The sequence below is a fragment of the Thamnophis elegans genome, chromosome 1 (genome assembly GCF_009769535.1).
Source record: "Thamnophis elegans isolate rThaEle1 chromosome 1, rThaEle1.pri, whole genome shotgun sequence".
Taxonomy (NCBI): Eukaryota; Metazoa; Chordata; class Lepidosauria; order Squamata; family Colubridae; genus Thamnophis; species Thamnophis elegans.
This window is the reverse complement of record NC_045541.1, coordinates 130,228,918-130,249,317: the sequence shown is the minus strand read 5'-3', so window position 1 is coordinate 130,249,317 and position 20,400 is coordinate 130,228,918. Positions and strand designations below refer to the sequence as shown.

General features: G+C 36.8%; 2 protein-coding genes across 5 annotated transcripts; one reads left to right on the top strand and one right to left on the bottom strand.

The window, feature by feature from the left end:
- The first annotated feature begins 412 nt into the window (after positions 1-412).
- On the top strand, positions 413-8,004 carry TRAPPC6B (trafficking protein particle complex 6B). Its single transcript, XM_032231152.1, has 6 exons — positions 413-648; positions 2,035-2,102; positions 2,865-2,982; positions 4,122-4,205; positions 5,374-5,467; positions 6,120-8,004. The coding sequence occupies exons 1-6, from the start codon at positions 553-555 to the stop codon at positions 6,149-6,151; spliced, it is 492 nt and encodes a 163-aa protein (XP_032087043.1). The 5' UTR covers positions 413-552; the 3' UTR covers positions 6,152-8,004.
- Positions 8,005-8,416: 412 nt separating this feature from the next.
- On the bottom strand, positions 8,417-18,532 carry GEMIN2 (gem nuclear organelle associated protein 2). 4 transcript variants are annotated; one of them, XM_032231124.1, is made up of 10 exons: positions 18,337-18,532; positions 16,921-16,993; positions 16,152-16,241; positions 15,716-15,775; positions 14,818-14,931; positions 14,041-14,085; positions 12,162-12,230; positions 9,709-9,819; positions 9,273-9,331; positions 8,417-8,646 (listed from the first exon to the last, which is right to left on the bottom strand). In XM_032231124.1, the coding sequence occupies exons 1-10, from the start codon at positions 18,456-18,458 to the stop codon at positions 8,607-8,609; spliced, it is 783 nt and encodes a 260-aa protein (XP_032087015.1). In that variant the 5' UTR covers positions 18,459-18,532; the 3' UTR covers positions 8,417-8,606. The 4 variants fall into 4 exon arrangements, with proteins under 4 accessions (XP_032087015.1, XP_032087023.1, XP_032087007.1 ...); XM_032231132.1 differs by having other exon boundaries at positions 9,724-9,819; positions 16,909-16,993; positions 18,337-18,531; XM_032231116.1 differs by having other exon boundaries at positions 16,909-16,993; positions 18,337-18,527.
- Between the last annotated feature and the right edge of the window lie 1,868 nt (positions 18,533-20,400).

Here is a 20,400-nt window from a genome sequence, read left to right as displayed (position 1 = left end):
TTGTCTAGCCTTCGGGTGCCTTGGAAAATAGTTTGGCTCCCTCCTCTCGGTGGCAGCTCCTCAAATATTGGAACCCTGCTATCATCACCCCCCTAGTCCTTCTATTCATTAAACTAGACATACCCAGTTCCTGCAGCCGTTTTTCATATGTTTTAGCCTCCAGTCCCCTAATCATCTTTATTGCCTTTCTCTGCACTCTTTCTAGAGTCTCCACATCTTTTTCTATATTCCTATTACTCCCCGCCCCCCCCATTCCGCCATTATTCCGAAACGAAGGAACCAAGTACTTGTTCCGAAAGCATTTTAATACCGCTCCTTGCCTATTATCGCTTGCCTATTTGCTAGAAGAGCGGCCTACTCCAGTACCCGCCACTATGCGGTCACTAAACCGAGGCCGGAACGTCCGGAAGCTCCGCCCCTGCACGCTGACGCCGGTTGGCTCGTTACGCTGCCTCGGCTCTCAACGGAGCGGTCGGAGGCTCGGTTGACATCGCTTGCCTGGCGGTGGGCAGGGCCCGCGGGTCTCTTCCCTAGGCGGGAGGAGAGCTCGGCATGAATAAGTCGGAGATGGCGGACGAAGCTCTCTTCCTCTTGTTGCACAACGAAATGGTGTCCGGGCTGTACCGCGCCGCCGAGCAAGGCGATGGGGTGAGTGTGAGGTTTCTTCCCCCCTTGTAGGAAAAAGAAGGGAGCTCTCCGCGATTCCGGTTTGAGAGCAGCTGCTCCAACTCCTCCTCCTGAAGAGCCCAGGGCGGCTTCCAACTTCCAAACAGCTCCTTAGCGGGCCGCCTCTTTGGGGATCGTACGGCTGGGACCCCTGCCCGGAGTTTCTGCCAAGTTTCAGGGGCTGAATAGATAACCTAAGCGGCGAACCCGGCGGTCTTGACGGGTGGGTAGCGCTGGATTCTTACGTTTCCCTTCCCGTCGTCGGCTGTGGAGGCTCTGGGTAACCCGGAATACTAGTTGAGAGGGGGGATGATTTGAAGAGAGCAGAACATGGTTTGTTGTCATATTCTTATTTTAGTCTAAGAAACGGTCTGGTTCAATTTTTTTTTTAAATTAATGTCCAGCCTTACTTTTCTAATGGTAAATGTATGGCTTTGTTTTGTAAAGTCCTTGGCCTGTGAGCACAGTTGAGCCCAAAATTTCTGTTGCTAAGTGAGACAGTTGAGTGGGTTTTGGCCCAATTTACGCCCTTTCTTGCCACCCTTGTTAAGTGAACCACTGCAGCAGTTAAGGTAGTTAAGTAACACAGTTGTTAAGGGAATCTGGCTTCCCCATGGACTTTGCTTGTCAGAAGGTCACAAAAATTGATCACATGACATCCCCCCCACTACAACCATCATAACTATGAGTCAGTTGCCAAACATCTGCATTTTGATAATGTGACCATAGGGATCCTGCAATAGTCACAAGTGTGAGAACCAGTCATAAATTACTTTTTTCAGACCTGTCGTAACTTCAAAAGGTCACTAAATGAATTGTTACAAGTTGAGGACTACTTGTACTTATTTCTGAAGTTTCTTTCCTATAATGCAAGATACCTGATCTTTTTTGGGTGATAGATTCTGTCACGTGAATGAATGACAAAAACTGCCCATTCGGAGGAGTTGTTAATCCCTATTTCTGCCACATCCAATTGGATGACTACAGGAAAGGCAAAGCCCAACAGATTTGACTTTTCATGAAAGCATGAAATAGTCTTTTTTCCTTTCCTAGTGGAATTTACCTTCATTTTCCAGTGAAGTGGTTTGGGTACCTCCCATCCCCAAATTTATCAACAGTAGCAGTCTTTCTGATGCCACATGGCTATGTTTCTGCTACAAACAGTAACAATTGTCCCTTATTAGCAAGATACTGTAGAAAGATAACATGTGCAATGTTTATCTCAGATGTATTGCTCTTACATGACAAATGTCATAATTGCTTTCATTTTGACTCTACCTTAAAATAGTTAAGAGAATAAGCAGAACAGTTTCAAACCATTTTAAAATATATTATTTACAACTGCAGTTTCTCTTTTTGTAATTATAGGAAAATGGACGTTGTATTACAAAATTGGAAAATATGGGGTTTAGAGTAGGACAAGGATTAATAGAAAGGTGAGTGCAATGTTTATTTTGTCTTTCGACTATTTTCTTTCTTTTTTTTTTACAATGGGGTTGTGGTGCCAGGCTCAAATGCTATTTCTCCAACCCTTTTTTTTAGTCCTTGGACCACCTTGGGTAAAAACGTAACTGTTTTTATCTATTTGGAATGAGAAAGAGCTGAAACTAGTGCAATGCCTAAAATATGTAATACACACTAAGAATAAAATGTTGGGGCTCTTGCTGACATTATCCAGTTTATAGTCCTGTGAGCTTCAAAAATTATTAAGGGTGGCTGTTGGCCATGGCCTTCTTATTTTAAAAGACCAGAGTTGGTAAAACACTAAAGCTAGATCTTGTATTGCCAGTAAGGAAGAAAATAATTGTAGAATACATAAGTTGTTGTATTTTATAATTAATGTCAAGGAAACAAAAGAAAAAAGAAAAATAGCTCCCATTGGTGTTATTTAACTTTAAGAGAGAAAGTTGGTAAATAAAATGCAAAAAGATAATTTCATATTGTATGCATTATAATTTAGTGGTTGCAATAGCAATAAAGCTGCAGTTTTTCAATATAGCCCATGGAGTTCTCTATATTCTGCATGCAGAATATATATTCAGTCATTTTTTTTCATCCTTCTGTTATAAAATCTGTTGGTGTATTTAAGCTTTGATTGGAATGTGCACATTTTTTTAACATTGTAAAAAGCTAAATGTTTGTATTATCCTATATGAAGATGACAAAGTGCTGCTGCTATTTGTGTTGCTTTCTCTTAGGTTCACAAAAGATACTGCCCGATTCAAAGATGAATTAGATATAATGAAGTTTATTTGCAAAGATTTTTGGACTACTGTATTTAAAAAACAAATTGATAATCTCAGGACCAACCATCAGGTATTGTAAGAATGAATAATGGCTTGTAGAACAAGAGTCAAACTATATTCCATTGCTGCTCTATTCTGTTCCTTTTCAGACATTTCAATTCAGTGCATAGATAAATGGATGTTATAAGCGAGCAATATGTGCATAGGAGTCAAGTTTATTTTTATAACAATGCAATTATTTTTCTCCTTGATGAGTGTCCACAGTATTTATAGTCTTGAATAATATTTGTCTACACTTTCATTGTAATCTTAAAAACATTAATAAAAATTTATAGTGAAAATTGTTGAATATAAAAATTATTCTGGTAATATGAATTTTACTATGGTCAAGTTAATCATTATAAGGATAAGTTGATGATACATTAGAGCATAATCCATTGACTTCTGCTGTTTACATTTCCTCTGTACTCAAAAGAAATTTCCACATTCCTGTGAATCTAGGATGTATTCCAATTCTGCTAAATACATATAGATGCATAGCAAATCACTTGATAACACGCTACTAAAAATTTAAATCAGCTAACAATCCCCTTCCCATAAAACATTGATTTGAAGATTTTAAGTAATAATGGAAACTCTCTTTGTCTTTCTAGTCATGCTAATAAAGTCATAAATGCAAATTACTGCTTCATTTGTCATATCTAGATCTCAGTTTGCTTGTATACACTAGTGCAATGTATATATTCTGCTTTTCAAATACATCTCTTAGGTCATGTTTGATTACTAGTCGTCTTTCTACCCCTTTGTTACCTCAAATTGAGCCATTCTATCATCTTTAGCTACCTGAAGACTTTAAATTTTAAAAAAAAAATTGTCTTTTTCTTTAATCACTGATTTGATTCTCCCATATTTTTTGAAACATGAGTCCAGTTGGACTAAAAAAAACCTGAGAACTAGGCACTGACGGATTACTTTTTAAAGGTTGAAATTATTGTAAGTTGATTGAGGATAAAAGGACTATAATTATAATAGCAAAATTGCTAATGCATCCCTAAGGAAAAATGTACAAACATTAATTTAGCTATATATGGGTAATCTTAACTAATTATATTGATTTGTGGATTAGCTTTCTAAGAAATGTAACATTAAAATAAATAGGATATAAATGTATTAAATAAAATTTAAAGTGGAAAATGTTCATTTCTGCAGGGTATCTATGTACTTCAGGATAACAAATTTCGTCTTTTGACTCAAATGTCTGCAGGAAAGCAATATTTGGAACATGCCCCTAAGGTATATGTATTGTATTATAGTCAAAATAGATTTAAAATATCAATTCTTTAATGGATTGTTATTAAACCATCTGTGTCTGCAAGTACGAAGGAAAATACAATTGTGGTTTTCTGCTCCATCCCTTTCTATTGTGCACATGTTGCATGTTATGTATATTAGGCATAATATACATAATATGCAACCTGTGTTTTAGGCCTTATATGCATACTGTGCTGATTTGTCTGAATATATGAGGAGCTAAAGCCTGGTAAAGTGAGGAACTCTATGGTGCCTGCCAGTCTTTTCACATCCAGTTGAGGAAGAGTTCTGTTTTTATTCAATGGAATGTGAGTAGAAATCTCTCCAGACTTTGCTATAGAGTATTGCAAAATCTAAAAGCGAGGCATAGGGCCAAATGTGGGAAGGGCATAGGATATTGTGTTAGCATGTGCAGTCCAATTATTCTACTTAGGTTAAAGTGATATTTTTACCTTTGAATAATATAACCACCATACTGTTGTTTTTAATTTGTGAGACTTGTGTGAAATTTGGAAGCTAAATATTGGATGGGAAACACATATCTATAAAAAATTAAGCACATCTAGCAATTAAATATGCATCTTTGTTACCAATATTATAAGACAAAAGAGATTTTTGGTTCTCTTTATAGACTCTTTATCATCACTCCTTTTTCTTTGGAACTGCATTCAATCTATTTTGAAAAGGATCTTAAGTAGAACATGAACAATTAAAAGATCTTATTTTGTTATTGGAAAAAGAGCCAAATGGCCTTTGCCATTCAACATGGGTATGCTGATTCCAATCTCCTACATACAATCTCCTACATACCTTGGCTATTGTTTTCCATATTCTGAAAATCTTTAAGGTAGACAATAGTACTGTGTTTCCCTGAAAATAAGACCTAACCAGAAAATAAGTCCTAGCTTATGTGTATTTAAAAATTATATATTTAAATGAAGTCTGAAACAGAAGCAAATATAATTGAAAGTGCCTCTCCCCAACTTTCACCTCATTGATTCATTAATCGTTTGAAATTTGGTGCAAGCTTCTTCCTTTTCAGGCTAGAAAAATAAGTTTGTATTTTCTCAGCATAAGTTTTATAAATTACAGTACTGTATTTTAAGATTAGAGTTTTACCATGAATATTCTGCCTTGATATATCTTGCAGTATTTGGCATTTACATGTGGACTAATTAGAGGCGCTTTATCAAATTTGGGAATAAAGAGTATTGTGACAGCTGAAGTTTCAACAATGCCTGCATGTAAGTATGTGTTGTATTAACAGAATAAATCTGCTCTCTTATGTGTAATTGTAAGATGAAATAAGTGAAATTACAAAACAGTTGCTTTGAAAATACTGATACTAGAACCGAAAAGTATACTGTACTTTAATGTAAAATTAGTAAGATGCCTAAGAAATAAGGTAACAGTAATTACTGGCAGTAGTGTCCAGCTAAAATTGTCAAGTTGAACAGGACACCTGCTCAATTCACAAATCTTTTCTAAATGTCTGGAGAGAGTTTTTCTCTACATGTGGTACAAAGCCGCATACAGTATATTTGTAGCACCAGGAATCAGAGCTATTTAGCTATTAGTTCTCTTCTAGCTTCCACAATTATGGTAGTTTCTTTGTTTGACAACTGTATGAAAATACAGAGTGCTGAATTATGTTCAAATTTAGATAGGAAAAAATAGGATTTTCAGAATGTGAAAGTAATCCATTGAAGAGGAAACAGATTGTAGTCTCATACTTTAATTAATTCCAGATTAGTTCTACTCATCAAGGCAGTGAACAGATTGCATTGTAAAATATAAATTGAAATGCTTGAACCTGAATATTAGTAGAATTTATAGAAGTACATAAGATTGTTCCTGATAAAACAAATATTCCTTAACATTTTTTTTTGTTTGCAGGTAAATTTCAGGTGATGATACAGAAGATGTAAATATAAAATTCATTCTGTTGCTCTGTAAAATGGCAAAATGATCTGTATTTTATTTATAAAGCACATGAAGCTATCCTTTATTGTATTATTTATCAAATACATTTTTTTCTAGAAGTGAATAAGTGCAATTTTTCATAATTTGCTGGTAGATTTTAAATTATTTGTGGCCATGAATATGAATTTTCATGTTTGTAAGGATCAATAAATTATCATAAATAAATGCTAAGCTGTAGTATAGCCAAATCCTATACAATTTCAATTTTTCAGTGTTGAAATGGGTAAGGGCCATAGAGTTGAGAATGGTACTTCTGCTTTTCAGTCCCAGAAAGGTAGTTTGGGTATATTCCAAAGACAATAAAATTGCTTCAAATGATCTTGCATAGTTTTTAAAATAATGCACTTGCTTGAACTGGGTAGTTATTGTTCCAAATCATATTTAATGGGTAGATATATAAGGTGTTGTCTGCTCAGGTAATACTGATAAGTCTCATGCATTGCTAGATTTTACATTTTGATTTATGAGATTTTTTTTATAAGGTTGAGACTTCAAATAAGAATATCAAATTAATAGTTTTGACATTGGAATTAAAAAGTGAAGTGGCAGCAAGCCAATGGACATGCCCGAGTTCTATTTAGAAATCTTGCTTATCAAACTGAAATTGATAGTACATGGAGACCAATAAGTATTGGTAGAATGATCAAAGATCTTATATTTATTTTGATCATAACCAAATGAATCTCTTAGAAACAGTTGCATAGACATTGATCTGGATTGGCTAAGGATTTGACATAATGGTCAGAATCTAGCATAAATGTTAGCAAGAGGCATATTGTTAATTCTAATCTGTTTCTAATCATATGAAAAAGATTATTGCAATCGTTGGTGTACAATTTGCAGATTCCTGCTCAAAGAATAGGTGGCTAGGAGATCCTAGATAGATTATAATGGAATGTCAATTGCATCCTTTCCTGGACCGGAAGGAAATTTGCTCAATTACTCAAGCCTTGGTTACCAGTTGTTTGGATTACTGCAGTATACTTTACTTCTACTGACCCTACCAGATCAGAAAGGGTGGGACACTCCTACACTGCAGTCTTCTGGCATCTAGAAAGCATGCCTTTTCTGTGAAACTCCTTTAAGTTTATCCAATAGGTGTTTTTCAAAAGGCAACTGTGGACTGTTTTTCCTTGAATACATTTTGCTCCTCATCCAACAAGCTGCTTCTGTTCTGAAGAATTGAGGAAACAAACTGAAGAAGCTTATTGGCTGAGAAACAAAAATCTTCAAGGAAAAACAAAATCCAGTTGCCTTTTGAAAGAGCGCCTTTCAGACAACTATGACCTGGATGATTAAGAATCTCCAGACACCTTGAAGTCTGATAGGCCTTTACCCTTCTAGGCTTCTGTAAAGTATGCAAGAACTGGCTTTCCCAAGTGGGATAGGATGAGGTGGATTAGATGATTTAACATGGATGTTGGGACCTTGAGCTTGTTGCCAGGTTTTTAATATTTATAGTTTAAAGTATTATGCTGTTATATTGTTTTAATTGATTGAGAGCAGCCCAGAGTTCTATAAAAGATTGGTGGCTGTATATAGTAAATGTTTTAAATAAACACATAGATCAGGATTGAATTAAGGAGTCCTTGTGCTCTCTGATGTTACCTAGCTGGGTAAACATCTGTAGGCAAACAACCAAGATCAGAGAATTCCAAGGATCAGGTTTTGCCACAATTCCACATATAGAATTAATATTTCATTTTATCAATCTATTATTCAAAGGAAATTCATTCTTTTAAAAAGAAAATCTACAGTATAGGTCAGCTTGGTATCACATGACTGGATTTACAGAAGAATCAAATAAGATGGGAACACCTGAGTGAATTTTGCTGTTCTTAGAAGTTAAGCAGGTTTATACCCTTGTTCAAACTTGAAGGAGAAACCAATAAGAAACCCCAGAGCTTTAAGGTAGACTGGACAATCAAGAAACATTCTGAAGAAAGGCAATGACAGACTATTTCCATAGTGTTTCCAAGAGAACAATGGATGCATTGTCTTAATTAAGACCATATTTTAAAGTCTCCATGTTTACACTTAAATGTTTTTAAAATGTTATTGTTCAACATAAATAGCCTTTTTGATTAGTTTGCTTTACTTCTGTTGGGTTTTGATAAGATAGACCTTTATTGCTTCATTATATAGTACCTCAAATAAAGAGACACACACAGTTTGTATGTAGATCAAACAAGCTGAATTATGGACAATAATTTGTAAGAAAATATTTTATTAACATCTCCACTTGCTAAACTCAGTCTGTTTTCTTAAAAAAAACAAGTATACAAGTATCCACTAAGGTCACATTGGAATATATGGTGCATCCATTCTTCATACTTCAGTCATGAAAGTACTGCCTGATAAAGATTAACCATTTGTGCATGTATAGTTTCCAGATGTTCATCAGGATGCCTCATCAGCTAGATCATATTGGTCAAAATACCTGTTAGGTGGGAAGAAAAAAAATCCATGATTATAAATATTAGTAAAATCTTCAGAAAAATCTTGAACAAATGTATCAAAGAAAGGCAGAATTTCACTGTATAGCTTGTCTAGATTTCCATTTAGTTGAATAGTAGTATGAGAATTAGACTATTTTAATTACTCTTCAGATGCCTTTCAATGCCGGATACCCTGAATTGATCTTTGCATAGAATCAGAGCATGTGATTCAAGGCCTAGTATTTGAAGCTAAGACAGCATGGAGACCTTATAAAAGATGGTACCATCATTATTGAATTTGATTATGCAATTTTAAGCTCTCATCTCTTTACAATACACAATGTTGAATGAGGAGACATGAGAAAGGTACTGGTGAAATCAGAGAAAGAGAAATGAGATGACTATATATTAATAGTTGTCAATGAATGTTGTAATATTATGTAACATAATCAACAATTTACTTTTTAAGTCTATGGAAAGAAACAAAATATAGAATTGGGTAAAAATTACAAATTATTGCAAAACAAGGCTCATGTAAGTAATGGTGCAGACTCTTGAGGACAATGGTGGAGAGATTGATTTTCTTTAATAGCCAACTTAGTACAGTAATTAAAATAATTTGCCGTACCTTCCAACCAAACAAATCAATAAGTTTAGAGCAGACACTTTTTCATCATTCTTGTTCTCCTGCGTTAGAGGGAAGAAAAGCATTTAAGTAGTTTGTTTCACCAAATTTCAAGCAATTGTTTTATATCAACAACTATTACAAATTTCCAACAAATTACAATGGATTTTGGTAACTGTGATTGATAGCGCTACTAAATATATTTGTAGAAAACACAACTCTTTTGGATATTCATTAAATTCATCAAAGAGTGTAAACAACGCCACATTTTGAACATTTAGTATAACTGGTATTGCCCTTTTCTCAAGTTTTGACTATCATTCTGAAATATCAACTTAAGTTAAGAATGTACATATTTCAGGGAAATAATGGCTTCAAACGATTAGCATGATCAGGATTTTCTAGTATTCCCCTTCAATGATTAACTAGTTCAGCTTACCTCCAGTACTCTCACCTCAGAGCATTTCCTAGCCAGTTGTCGAATTAGAGAGTGAGCCTCTGGTAATAAAGGCTTTTCCAGACAAGCTAACAAAGCATAAAGCCATCTGCCCTAGAGAAATTTTAAGAAATTGCAATAAGAATTTAAAGATAAAACCATCTTTGCATTGTTTCTTTGTATCTCTATGAACACATCCATGTCAGTTTCTTGGCAACAATGCAAATAATTTCCCTTGCCACCTGGTTTTTTTTTTTGGTGGGGGGGGCACTATTGTCTAGTTTTCTACTTTTCAGTACAGATTTGGGATTTCTTAATGATCCGTGCTTCAAGCAATAATTACGTTCAGTCTGGCTATTAAAGTTTTTAAAATGAGATTATAAGAAACCACTAAACTTTACTTAGAGGGAAAAATAGATTCATTGTTTTGTTTTTGAAGGCATGGCGAGAAGACTACAGATAAATAGGTACAAATTATGTATTTCTTAGATCAAAATCAATTAATGCAGATATTTAATAGGGCTTATAGATGAAGGACCAGTCTTTTCAGAATCTGGGAATGGCTGCACAAGGCCTGTACACATTTTAAAAAACCTTACAGTAATGGTTTATGAAGCTTTGTGTGAAAATGGCAAATCAAAGATTTCACACGAGAACTATAATATTTTGTATTTGATTGTTCAAAATATTTAATGAGAAGGACTGAGAGAAACCAATTCAGGTGGAGTGGGTGCTAACTTGCTATTCTTTTTATAGACTTGTGTATAGCATGAACTGTAGGAAATAAAATATGGTTTAGTGATGTAACAAACAGATTTAAAAGTTAGTTTTAGAAGTGTAATTTAAAATTTACAGGTTTTTATACAACAGTGCTTTGGTTGCACTGACCGATGATCTCTGGAGAGCCAGGGATGGAGGTCATTCCTCCATCCTAGTGCTCCTTGACCTCTCAGCGGCCTTCGATACCATCGACCATGGTATCCTTCTGCGACGGTTACGAGAGGTGGGAGTGGGCGGCACCGTTTTTCGGTGGTTCTCCTCCTACCTCTCGGACAGGTCGCAATCGGTGTTAGTTGGGGAGGAGAGGTCGACCCCTAGGCCCCTGAAATATGGGGTCCCTCAGGGTTCGGTCCTATCCCCCCTTCTGTTCAATATCTACATGAAGCTACTGGGTGAGATCATTCGACGGCATGGGATAAAATACCATCAATACGCGGATGATACTCAGCTGTATCTGTCCGCCCCATGCCAACTCAGTGAAGCGGTTGACATGATGTGCCAGTGCCTGGAGGCTGTCAGGGTCTGGATGGGGGTTAACAAGCTTGTTCTCAATCCAGACAAGACCAAGTGGCTGTTGTGTTTCCCTCCCAAGAATTTGGCCAGTATTCCATCACTCAGGCTGGGGGGTGAAAATTTATGCCCCTCAGACAGGGCTCGCAACTTGGGAGTCCTCCTGGACCCACAGCTGACTTTAGAACATCATCTGTCGGCTGTGACCAGGGGGGCATTTGCCCAGGTTCGCCTGGAGCGCCAGTTGCGTCCCTACCTGAACCGGGAGGCACTCGCAACAGTCACTCACGCCCTCGTGACCTCAAGACTGGACTACTGCAATGCGCTCTACATGGGGCAGCCCTTGAAGAGTATTCGGAGACTTCAACTCGTCCAGAATGCAGCCGCGCGAGCGATTGTGGGTGCACCTCGGTACACCCACGTTACACCTATCCTCCGCGAGCTGCACTGGCTACCGATCGGTCTCCGGATACGCTTCAAAGTGCTAGTCGTAACTTATAAAGTCCTTCATGGTATTGGACCTGGGTACTTGAGAGACCGCCTGCTGCCAATTACCACCCAAAGACCTGTTAGATCACACAGGGTCGGCCTCCTCCGGGTTCCGTCCACTAGCCAATGCCACCTGGCTACTACCCGGGGGAGGGCCTTCTCTGTGGCAGCTCCGGCCCTTTGGAACAAACCCCCCGCGGAGATTCGGACCCTCACCTCTCTCCAGGCCTTCTGGAAAGCCGTCAAAACCTGGCTGTGCCGGTAGGCCTGGGGTTGATGAGTTCCCCTCCCCTCTCGACTTGTATGGTTGTATGATTCTTGTTTATTTTAATCACGTGTATTGTGTTTTATGTTCCCTTTTCCCCCTTTGAGTTGTTCGCCGCCCTGAGTCCCTCCTGGAGAAGGGCGGCATACAAATAAACTAAATCTTAACTAGGGCATTGAATTTATATGAAAGGAATATAGGTACTAAGAACTGAAGGCAATTCAAAATTCTAAAAGAGCCAATTCAAATCACTCACTCTAGGGGGACATAGCCTTTTTATAACTTTACTAAAAGCCAGGAAAATACGTATATTGACAATTCCAGATTAAAAGAAATTATAAACAAATAAATTTTCCTTCAATTTTAATTTCAATGGGGAGAATGCCTCTTATAACATAAAACTGCAAGTTACCAGTTCTGGAGTAAATTCTTTTTCCACCAGCCAGTTTGTCAAGTATTCCAAGACACTGGTCACTGTTGCCTTTTGGGATAGAGAAACAGCTGTTAAAATTTTGCATGCTGATTCTTTCCTAGTGCACTGGGCAGATTTATAATTAGGTATTCTATACAAATGCTATAAGAATTCAATATATGAGTAATTACTACAAAAAATATTTTACAGTCTTATGAAATAGTTGCTGAAACAGCTTGTCCTAAAAAGAATTTTTAAAATTAAGCAAGATAGTATAATGAAAATACATAGTTTTTATATATTAAAAAAACACTAAAGATCCACTAAGATTATATACAAAATCAAAACTGCTTTTACCCCTTCTATTAATCTACTGTTTTGTTTAAATCTTTTTATAATACTGTCTCATCTAGTGAATGTTACTGGATTTTTTTGGATTATAGGCTCCCCTAATCATTTTTTTAATGTTCACAGCAAAATAGAAAATTGTTTTGCTGCAAGTGAAAGGAGCTCATGTAAACTTATATAAAAGTGGAAATAACTGTATGTATGCCACCAACTGATTCCTATTAGGATACTTTCCATTATAATTATTAGTAGGAGACCTGAGGCCAGAAAAAGTTCTTCTCCATTGTACAGCCTAAATTACAGAACAGCCTCTCTTCAGTTAGAATTTTCCCTCAGTGGGAATTTTCCAGAAGCTTTTCAAGGCACAACTCATCTGGAGAATCTCTAAGAAATGGTTATTTGCTGCCTGTATGTTATTTATGAGCTTTTGTACTATAGGCTTGTTCTTATAGTGTACTGCTTTCTGTTATTCTTAACTGTAAAATTTTAATTTGTTGTCAGCTGTCATAAGTGTAGAAAATTCAAACATATACATTAAAACAATCAGTATATATCTGAATAGATGATAGAGGAGCTATAAAAATTTGGCCATCAACAAGGCAAATATTACTTTACTGAACTCTCTGAAATTCCTCATGCGTTATTAGCTGCAGTTTAGCAGGTCAAAAAGGGAAATGGAGAATGCTTTGTGCTTCTCCATCTTTTCTGGGCCTTTAAAAATATCTCCTTTTACTAGAAAACAATTTAGATCTAACATATTTAAAACATACTTATCACTATTTTAAGGCTAAGAATCTTTAGGATTTTTTAGACCTTGAGCAATATATTTCTATTTGGGATTAAAGGTAGTCCTTGATTTACAACCATTTATTTAATGGCCATTTGATGTTACAATGGCATAGAAAAAAGTGATTTACAACAATTTTTCACGCTTATGACCACTGCAGCATATCCATGGTCATCTGATCAGAATTCAGGTGCTTGGCATTTGGTTCATATTTATGACGGTTGCAATGTGCTTTTACGACTCCCTGACAAGCAAAGTCAATGAAAAGTCAGAGTTGCTTAATAATTGTAGCAAGAAAGGTCATAAAATGAGGCAAAACTAACAACTATCTCACTTAGCAACATAAATTTTAGGGTCAATTATGATTGTAATAATTAGAGCCAAGGTGGTGCAGTGGTTAAAAGCAGCACTGCAGGCTACTGCTAGATCAGCAGGTCAGCGGTTCAAATCTCACCGGCTCAGGGTTGACTCAGCCTTCCATCCTTCCGAGGTGGGTAAAATGAGGACCCAGATTGTTGGGGGCAATATGCTGACTCTCTGTAAACCGCTTAGAGAGGCCTGAAAGGCCTATGAAGCGGTATATAAGTCCACTGCTATTGCTATTGCTATTGTAAGGCGAGGACTACCTGTATCCAAGTTCAGGTGTTTCAAGCAAGTTATGGATGGAGGTAGGAAAAAAAGGTTAAGCTGGATTCACCACACCAAGACTGAATGGAAATGAAACTGACTATAAAAGTAAAGTACCTGATTCATTCTGCTAACAATGCTCAACAATGGAGGAAAGCCAATCTGAATGAAAAGAAACCAAAACATGTTGGATTTTAAAAAATGGTTGGATAACTAAATACTTAGGTTAATTTTAGATCTGAACACTAGTGCACAATTTTTTTAGGAGCGATTGTATAGATATTTCAAATGTTTAGAGCTTTGTTAAACTATATTTCATTTATTGAAAACATTTACATAGCTGCCCATTATATATCAAATTCTGTGTGGCTTCCATAATGTAATTAAACTCTAGAAATATATGCAACAATGATCATTTGCTTCTCTTGAAGCTTACATTTCCAAAACCAGTTCTTAATATTTATTTATCTAACCATTAGAGCCTACTTTTCTAATGTATATTCATAGCCATGTTCCCCACAAGCAAAACCAGTACATAATTAAACTCATTTGAAAGAGAAATTTAAAAAAAATCTCCAATACAGTAATCTTCCTCTTCTTAGTAATAAGTTTTCTAAAAGGGTTCCCAGGATATATATATATATATATATATATGTATGTATGTATGTATGTATGTATGTATGTATGTATGTATATATGTATGTATATGTATATGTATACACATACATACAATATTCCAGTTATATGCAACAACAGAACAGACCATTTTGTTGGACAAGGGATTATATTGTAAATATTTTAAGGCTGATCATATGTACAACAAAATGCAAACTCTGGATCAAAATATAGCTATTTAAAGGTGAAATAATTCTTTAGGACAGATTTAACACTCACCTGTACATAATCAATTCCTGGACTTTCATCCCTTGAGATTTGATCTGTTAACTCTAAATACAACTTTTCACCTAAGCAGAATTTTTTCCAACCTTCTTCATCATCTGTTGTGGGCTGAACAATTGGGAAAAAAGTCAAATTGATTTGGGTTTGTTTCCCCCCACAATGTATTTTCATTTATTCAAGGTTCTGCAGTCTTTATTTTTTTATTTAAAGTAGTTAGTGCATGGTTGATGCAGGAGATCCAGGGCTAGGCTGGCTTAATATAATAGCAATAGCAATAGCAGTTATATATACTGCTTCATAGGGCTTTCAGCCCTCTCTAAGTGGTTTACAGAGTCAGCATATCGCCCCCACAATCTGGGTCCTCATTTTACCCACCTCGGAAGGATGGAAGGCTGAGTCAACCCTGAGCCAGTGAGATTTGAACCACTGAACTGCAGATAGCAGTCAGCTGAAGTGGCCTGCAGTACTGCACTCTACCCACTGCACCACCTCAGCAGCAGGAGCCACCCACAATGATAGAGGATGGGAAGGAGGCTGCCAGAGGAAAAAGTTTCATGATTTTTAGCTGAAGAACGCTGTCAATGCATATATAAAGGCCTACACATGAAACAAATATAACTTCTGAACTCTATTTGAATCTGAACGTGTAGGGTTGCAAGGCATCAGGGTAGAAACTAGGAACTGAGTTCTAATCCTGTCTTAAGCATAAAGATAACTGGGGAACCTTGGGCTATTCACACTCGGTCCTAGGAAGGAGGCAGTGGAAAAGCACTTCCGAAAAATCTTGCCAAAAAAACCTTTATGGACTTCACCGAGAATCTGATATAATTGAACAGAAGAAAAAAAAAGCTTATATGTAAATTTACAGTATCCTGAAAATATTATTACTTGCCATTGTTACATTGCTGTCCAAATGCTGTGCTTTCCAGTGATCCCTGTGCTTGTTCACACTCTGAAAGATAAACTTTTGATCAATTAAAAGATTCTAATTAACAAACATTTTATTACTTTAACATATACTTGCAGGTGGTAGACACTATACATGGAAACAATATTCTTCTACAACAAAAATACCTCTTCTGTGATTATGCTTGCTGAACTATTCGCTTGGATTGATAAACATTCCTTTCTCCTTTAGAGTGGCTATTCTTAGCCCTATGAAGATTTAACTAATTCCTTAATTTATGCAATCAATTAAATTTAAATCAGATTGCAATCCTATTATTAAATAGTATTTAACGGGGAGGGCATGCACCAAATAAGCACTGTCATAAGAAACACTCAAAATCACTGAATTTATACACTTCTACATATGTATATATGTATACCTGGCGTATGGTTGAAAAATGAGACACTTGTTGTTGTTGCCATTTCAGAGTTGGAGAGTATCCTTCAGGAGCAGGTTGACACCCTGAAAGCTAAAAAAAACCACAGGCAACACAATGAGAATATTAAGAATGTCATGTTATTCGCATATACACAAAGATTTTTTTTTAAAGCAGAACTACCTACAATGAAGGATTGCACTGTAAAGATAAAATAATTTGCATAAATGGCAAAAATGATGTTTGATTATGGAGAAAACAAGTACTTTTCTAAAGTACTGGAAACACTTTATTAATTTTTTTAATGAAAATGGATAAGAATGCCTTGATGATTTTTGAATTAGCTGATTGAAAAGAATCAAATATGGGAAGAAGTGAATTATGTGATGTAATAGGGAGAGCAGTGATATTAAGTATGCTGGTAACTGCTGTAAAAAAGATCAGAAGTTGCTTCTTTAAATATTTTTCTTTTTCTTATTCTTTTTACTGCATTTTAAATCTTTCTTAAACAGAAAGAAATATAAAAAATAGAATCATCTTCTGTTTAAAAATTCTAATGGTAATAATAAAAGAATGTCATATGCAATTTTAAAACAGCCGCTTCCATTTTGTAGAACTAGCCACATGCAGATGGGTTATGTAGTGCTTAATTACAAAATTGGCAATCTCTTAAAAGTATTGTACTGTTAACATCCAATCATCACGAACAGTATACTTGTATTTTATAATGCTTATAATAATGATTTTTTAAAAAACCTACTGAAATATTTACAGTCTGCTTCTTTTTCAGTTTCTTGGGATCAATCTGGGCCACAACAACATCAGGACATTTTGCAGCTTCAATCCTACAGAATTAAAATGTTTCAAATTTTAAGCACCTTTTAATTTCTAATTAAACCTAATTTAGGAATTAAAGAATTAAACCTGGAAAACCCTAAAAATCATTCCAGCTTTGTCTGAGTTTTTCAAAATGAGACAGAGTGTGGGATTGTTACATATCAAATGTAAAAATCCATTCTAATGGATTGCAGTCTGAACAAAACTAAGCTACATGATGTATTCTTTGAAATGCTGCCATAATGAATTTAGTTTTAAAATTAATTTGGATTCACAGCACAATGCAGAAATGTTTCAGATGTTTTCCATTCCATTTAATCCAACACTGCAGATCATTTAATTATACTGGGTCTGCTTGTCTTATTTATCATTTGGATAGGAGGCGGGAACCAATATTAGTAGAGTTTAAAAAAACCGAATTGGCAAAACCCAAAGAAATCACTATGAAAAGGACAATATGAATGGATTCAAAGCCACATTTCAGTATTATCCTTCCTTATAGCTAAAAGTCTGTAGAAATTCTCAGTCATCCAAGGTCATGGTTCTTCCAAAGATGCTTTTTCAGGAGGCAACTGGACTGTCTTTTTTTTTCTTTTGAAGACTTTCCCTTCTCATCCAAGAAGCTTCTGCAGTTCTGACAGGATAGTGGAGAATGGAAAGATTTATATTCCTTGCAGATAGCTGGTAACTACATCCTTTTAGAGGGTTATTGAAGCACTTGGAGGTTTATCTGGGTCCTTGGGGTTACTTGAATAATGCTCCTGGTTCCTGTAGTCTGCAATTTTTCTCTGGAAATCCATTCCTACTCTCACACCACTCAAAGGGTGGAAGCAGGAGCACTACTCAGGCTCAGACAGAGGACATAGATAAACCTCCAAGTGCTTCAACGACCCTCTAAAAGGATGCAGATTACCAGCTGTCTGCAAGGAATATACGGTAAATCCTTCCATTCCCCACTATCCTGTCAGAGCTGAAGAAGCTTCTGGGATGAGAAGCGAAACATCTTCCAAAGAAAAAAAACCAAGAAAGTCCAGTTGTCTCCTGAAAAAGCACCTTTGGGACCTCATTCCTTTTTCATGCAGGAAATCCCACCACCATAAAAGCAAACCGCCATATTGCATTACCCGTAGCAAGACTATATAACCAGGCGAGTCTCTGAAGTACTTTGAACCGTTCATCATTATAGACCAAACGCTTTTACTTCCATGCAAGCCGCATAGGAGTAAATATAAATATAGCGCCAAGTTGACCACATCCAACTTCGCCCACTCAACCAAGCGCAGTCCTATCCCCAACCCGCCTCCTCCCCCTCCCACGGCGGGAGACACCCCCTCCCCCCCAGTTCACTTACTGGACCCGCTTTAAGTACTCCTGGGGAGTTCGGGGGGGCACCGTGGGGTCGAAGTCTTCCGCGAGGTCGCAGTCCTCTACGGGTAAGAGGCGGGGCATCAACTCCTCCACCACAGACTCCATCGAAACGCTCGAAGCGCGCCGCGGCCTCGCCCAGCACTGGCAATGCTCACGCGCAGAGACACCCGACGCTCCTGGCGGCGCCACGGTTGAGTCTGGCGGGTCGAAACCAAGCGAGTGCGCACGCGCGTATTTTTTTTTTAAAAAAATTTTTTTTACGCTTGTCTGAGGGGCGAGCGGGCCGTTTTGTTCTTCAACTCGGAGCGGCGTTTTCTTTTATGTTTGGAAGCTTTTTCTGTTTGCGGTTCTATCTCTAACGAGTGGAATTTCCTCAAGGGAGGTTGTGTAAATCAATTACAGGTAGTTCTCAATTTATGAAAATAATTGAGCCCAGCTAAGCGTGACATTGGTTGCCAAAGGGCGACCCCAGGACACTGCAATGGTCATAAATATGAGTCGGGCGCCAAACGGCTGAATTTTGATCACGTGACCATGGGGATGCTGCAATGGTCACAAGCATGAAAAACGGTCATGTCACTGTTTTCAATGCTGTTGTAACTTTGAACAGTCACTAAATGTACTGTTGTAAGTTGAGCACTACCTTTATATTCACACTTGTTCGTTTGAAGGGTATTTCTATACCGGAACTTTTACAGTAGTTTCCGAGGGAGAGGGGGGGCACATTGTAACCTGGATTGTAAGGCAAAGTCCCATGATGTGACCAGGGCAGCATCACAATTCAGCTGTTAAGACCAGGATTTGAAAAGAGACTGCATGTCAGTCCTCACAAATGGCTTGAATCCATATATGCACACAGCCTAGTTCTGTTTATAGGCTTATGAAGATGCTAAATGAAACATTTTTCAGAAGCAATGCTGAAGTAAAATATTACAAGAGCTTTTATTTATTTATTGAATTTGTTTCCCCATCTCACCACAAGACGGCTGTGCTGTTCATTTTAATGCTTCTCCCCCATCTCAAAATGTTTAATTGACAGTTATGCCAAAGGAATCCTGAAAAGCAAACAATGGCCTCCAATATTAGGTTTAAAGAAAAGCAGAAACTTTAAGTTGCTGTTTTGGGGTGAAACATCACACTGAACCTAGGATCTTCCAACTCCGCATCCCACAGCAATGCTTGTTAGCACCCTGGGGGACACTTTCCAACCTATATGTAGAATGCTTCTATAAATAAAGGTACGAACAAAAATACATCACTGGAGATTTTTAAAAAGAGACTGGACAGCCATTTGCTTGAAATGGTTTCCTGCTCGAGCAGGGGGTTGGACTAGAAGACCTCCAAGATCTCTATCAATACTATGATTCATTGAGAAAACTTGTTCATACTGAAAGAATGAGAGCTGCATAGGAAACCCAATACTGGAAGGGTGAATAGGCTGAGACAAAAGAAAAGGCTAAGAAAATTGTGTTTGGATGGGGTTGATGAGAAAATGAGAGAGGTAAAAATTTTAGAAAGAAGCAGTGTATGAATACTGTAGAAGCAAAGATGGTTGCAATGATATTGCTGTAAGATAGTTTTAGTTATAATTCCTTTTTGTATCCAATACCTTTCATTCTTTTTTTTTTGTGTGTTCTGCATAACATTGGTTATTCTAAAATGTGATTAGCTTCGATACATGTGTACATATATGCTAGTATGGGTAGTAGCTGGGATAAGAGGCAATTTGATTTAGCAGCAGTGACTTTTGTTGTAGAATGACTAAACTGGATACTAATCTTGAATTCAAATTTTTTATATTAATTTGTTGTGTAAAAAACTACTCAAGGCAGGTTTGTAAATAACTGTTTATTCAGTCTATTTTAGAAACATCACTGCTATTCATTTTATTTTAAAAAATTATAAAAATACAGCTATATACATATTAGCATTCTCCATACCTGCTTACCTATGGAAAATTTCTACATTAGTAATACTATTCAGTAGACTGTCATCTTTAGAAAAAAGCATTAAGCTATGCACTGCAACAAAGTGCATCAAGTTCACA

Excerpts from the sequence above, each read along its gene's own strand:
- TRAPPC6B (XM_032231152.1), top strand. The coding sequence starts at position 553 with ATGAATAAGTCGGAGATGGCGGACGAAGCTCTCTTCCTCTTGTTGCAC. Across the intron at positions 2,983-4,121 it reads ATCTCAGGACCAACCATCAG|GGTATCTATGTACTTCAGGA; the intron begins GTATTGTAAGAA and ends TCATTTCTGCAG. Across the intron at positions 5,468-6,119 it reads AGTTTCAACAATGCCTGCAT|GTAAATTTCAGGTGATGATA; the intron begins GTAAGTATGTGT and ends TTTTGTTTGCAG.
- GEMIN2 (XM_032231116.1), bottom strand. The coding sequence starts at position 18,458 with ATGGAGTCTGTGGTGGAGGAGTTGATGCCCCGCCTCTTACCCGTAGAG. Across the intron at positions 15,776-16,151 it reads ATTTTTCAACCATACGCCAG|AGTGTGAACAAGCACAGGGA; the intron begins GTATACATATAT and ends TTTATCTTTCAG. Across the intron at positions 14,932-15,715 it reads TGGACAGCAATGTAACAATG|CCCACAACAGATGATGAAGA; the intron begins GCAAGTAATAAT and ends CCAATTGTTCAG.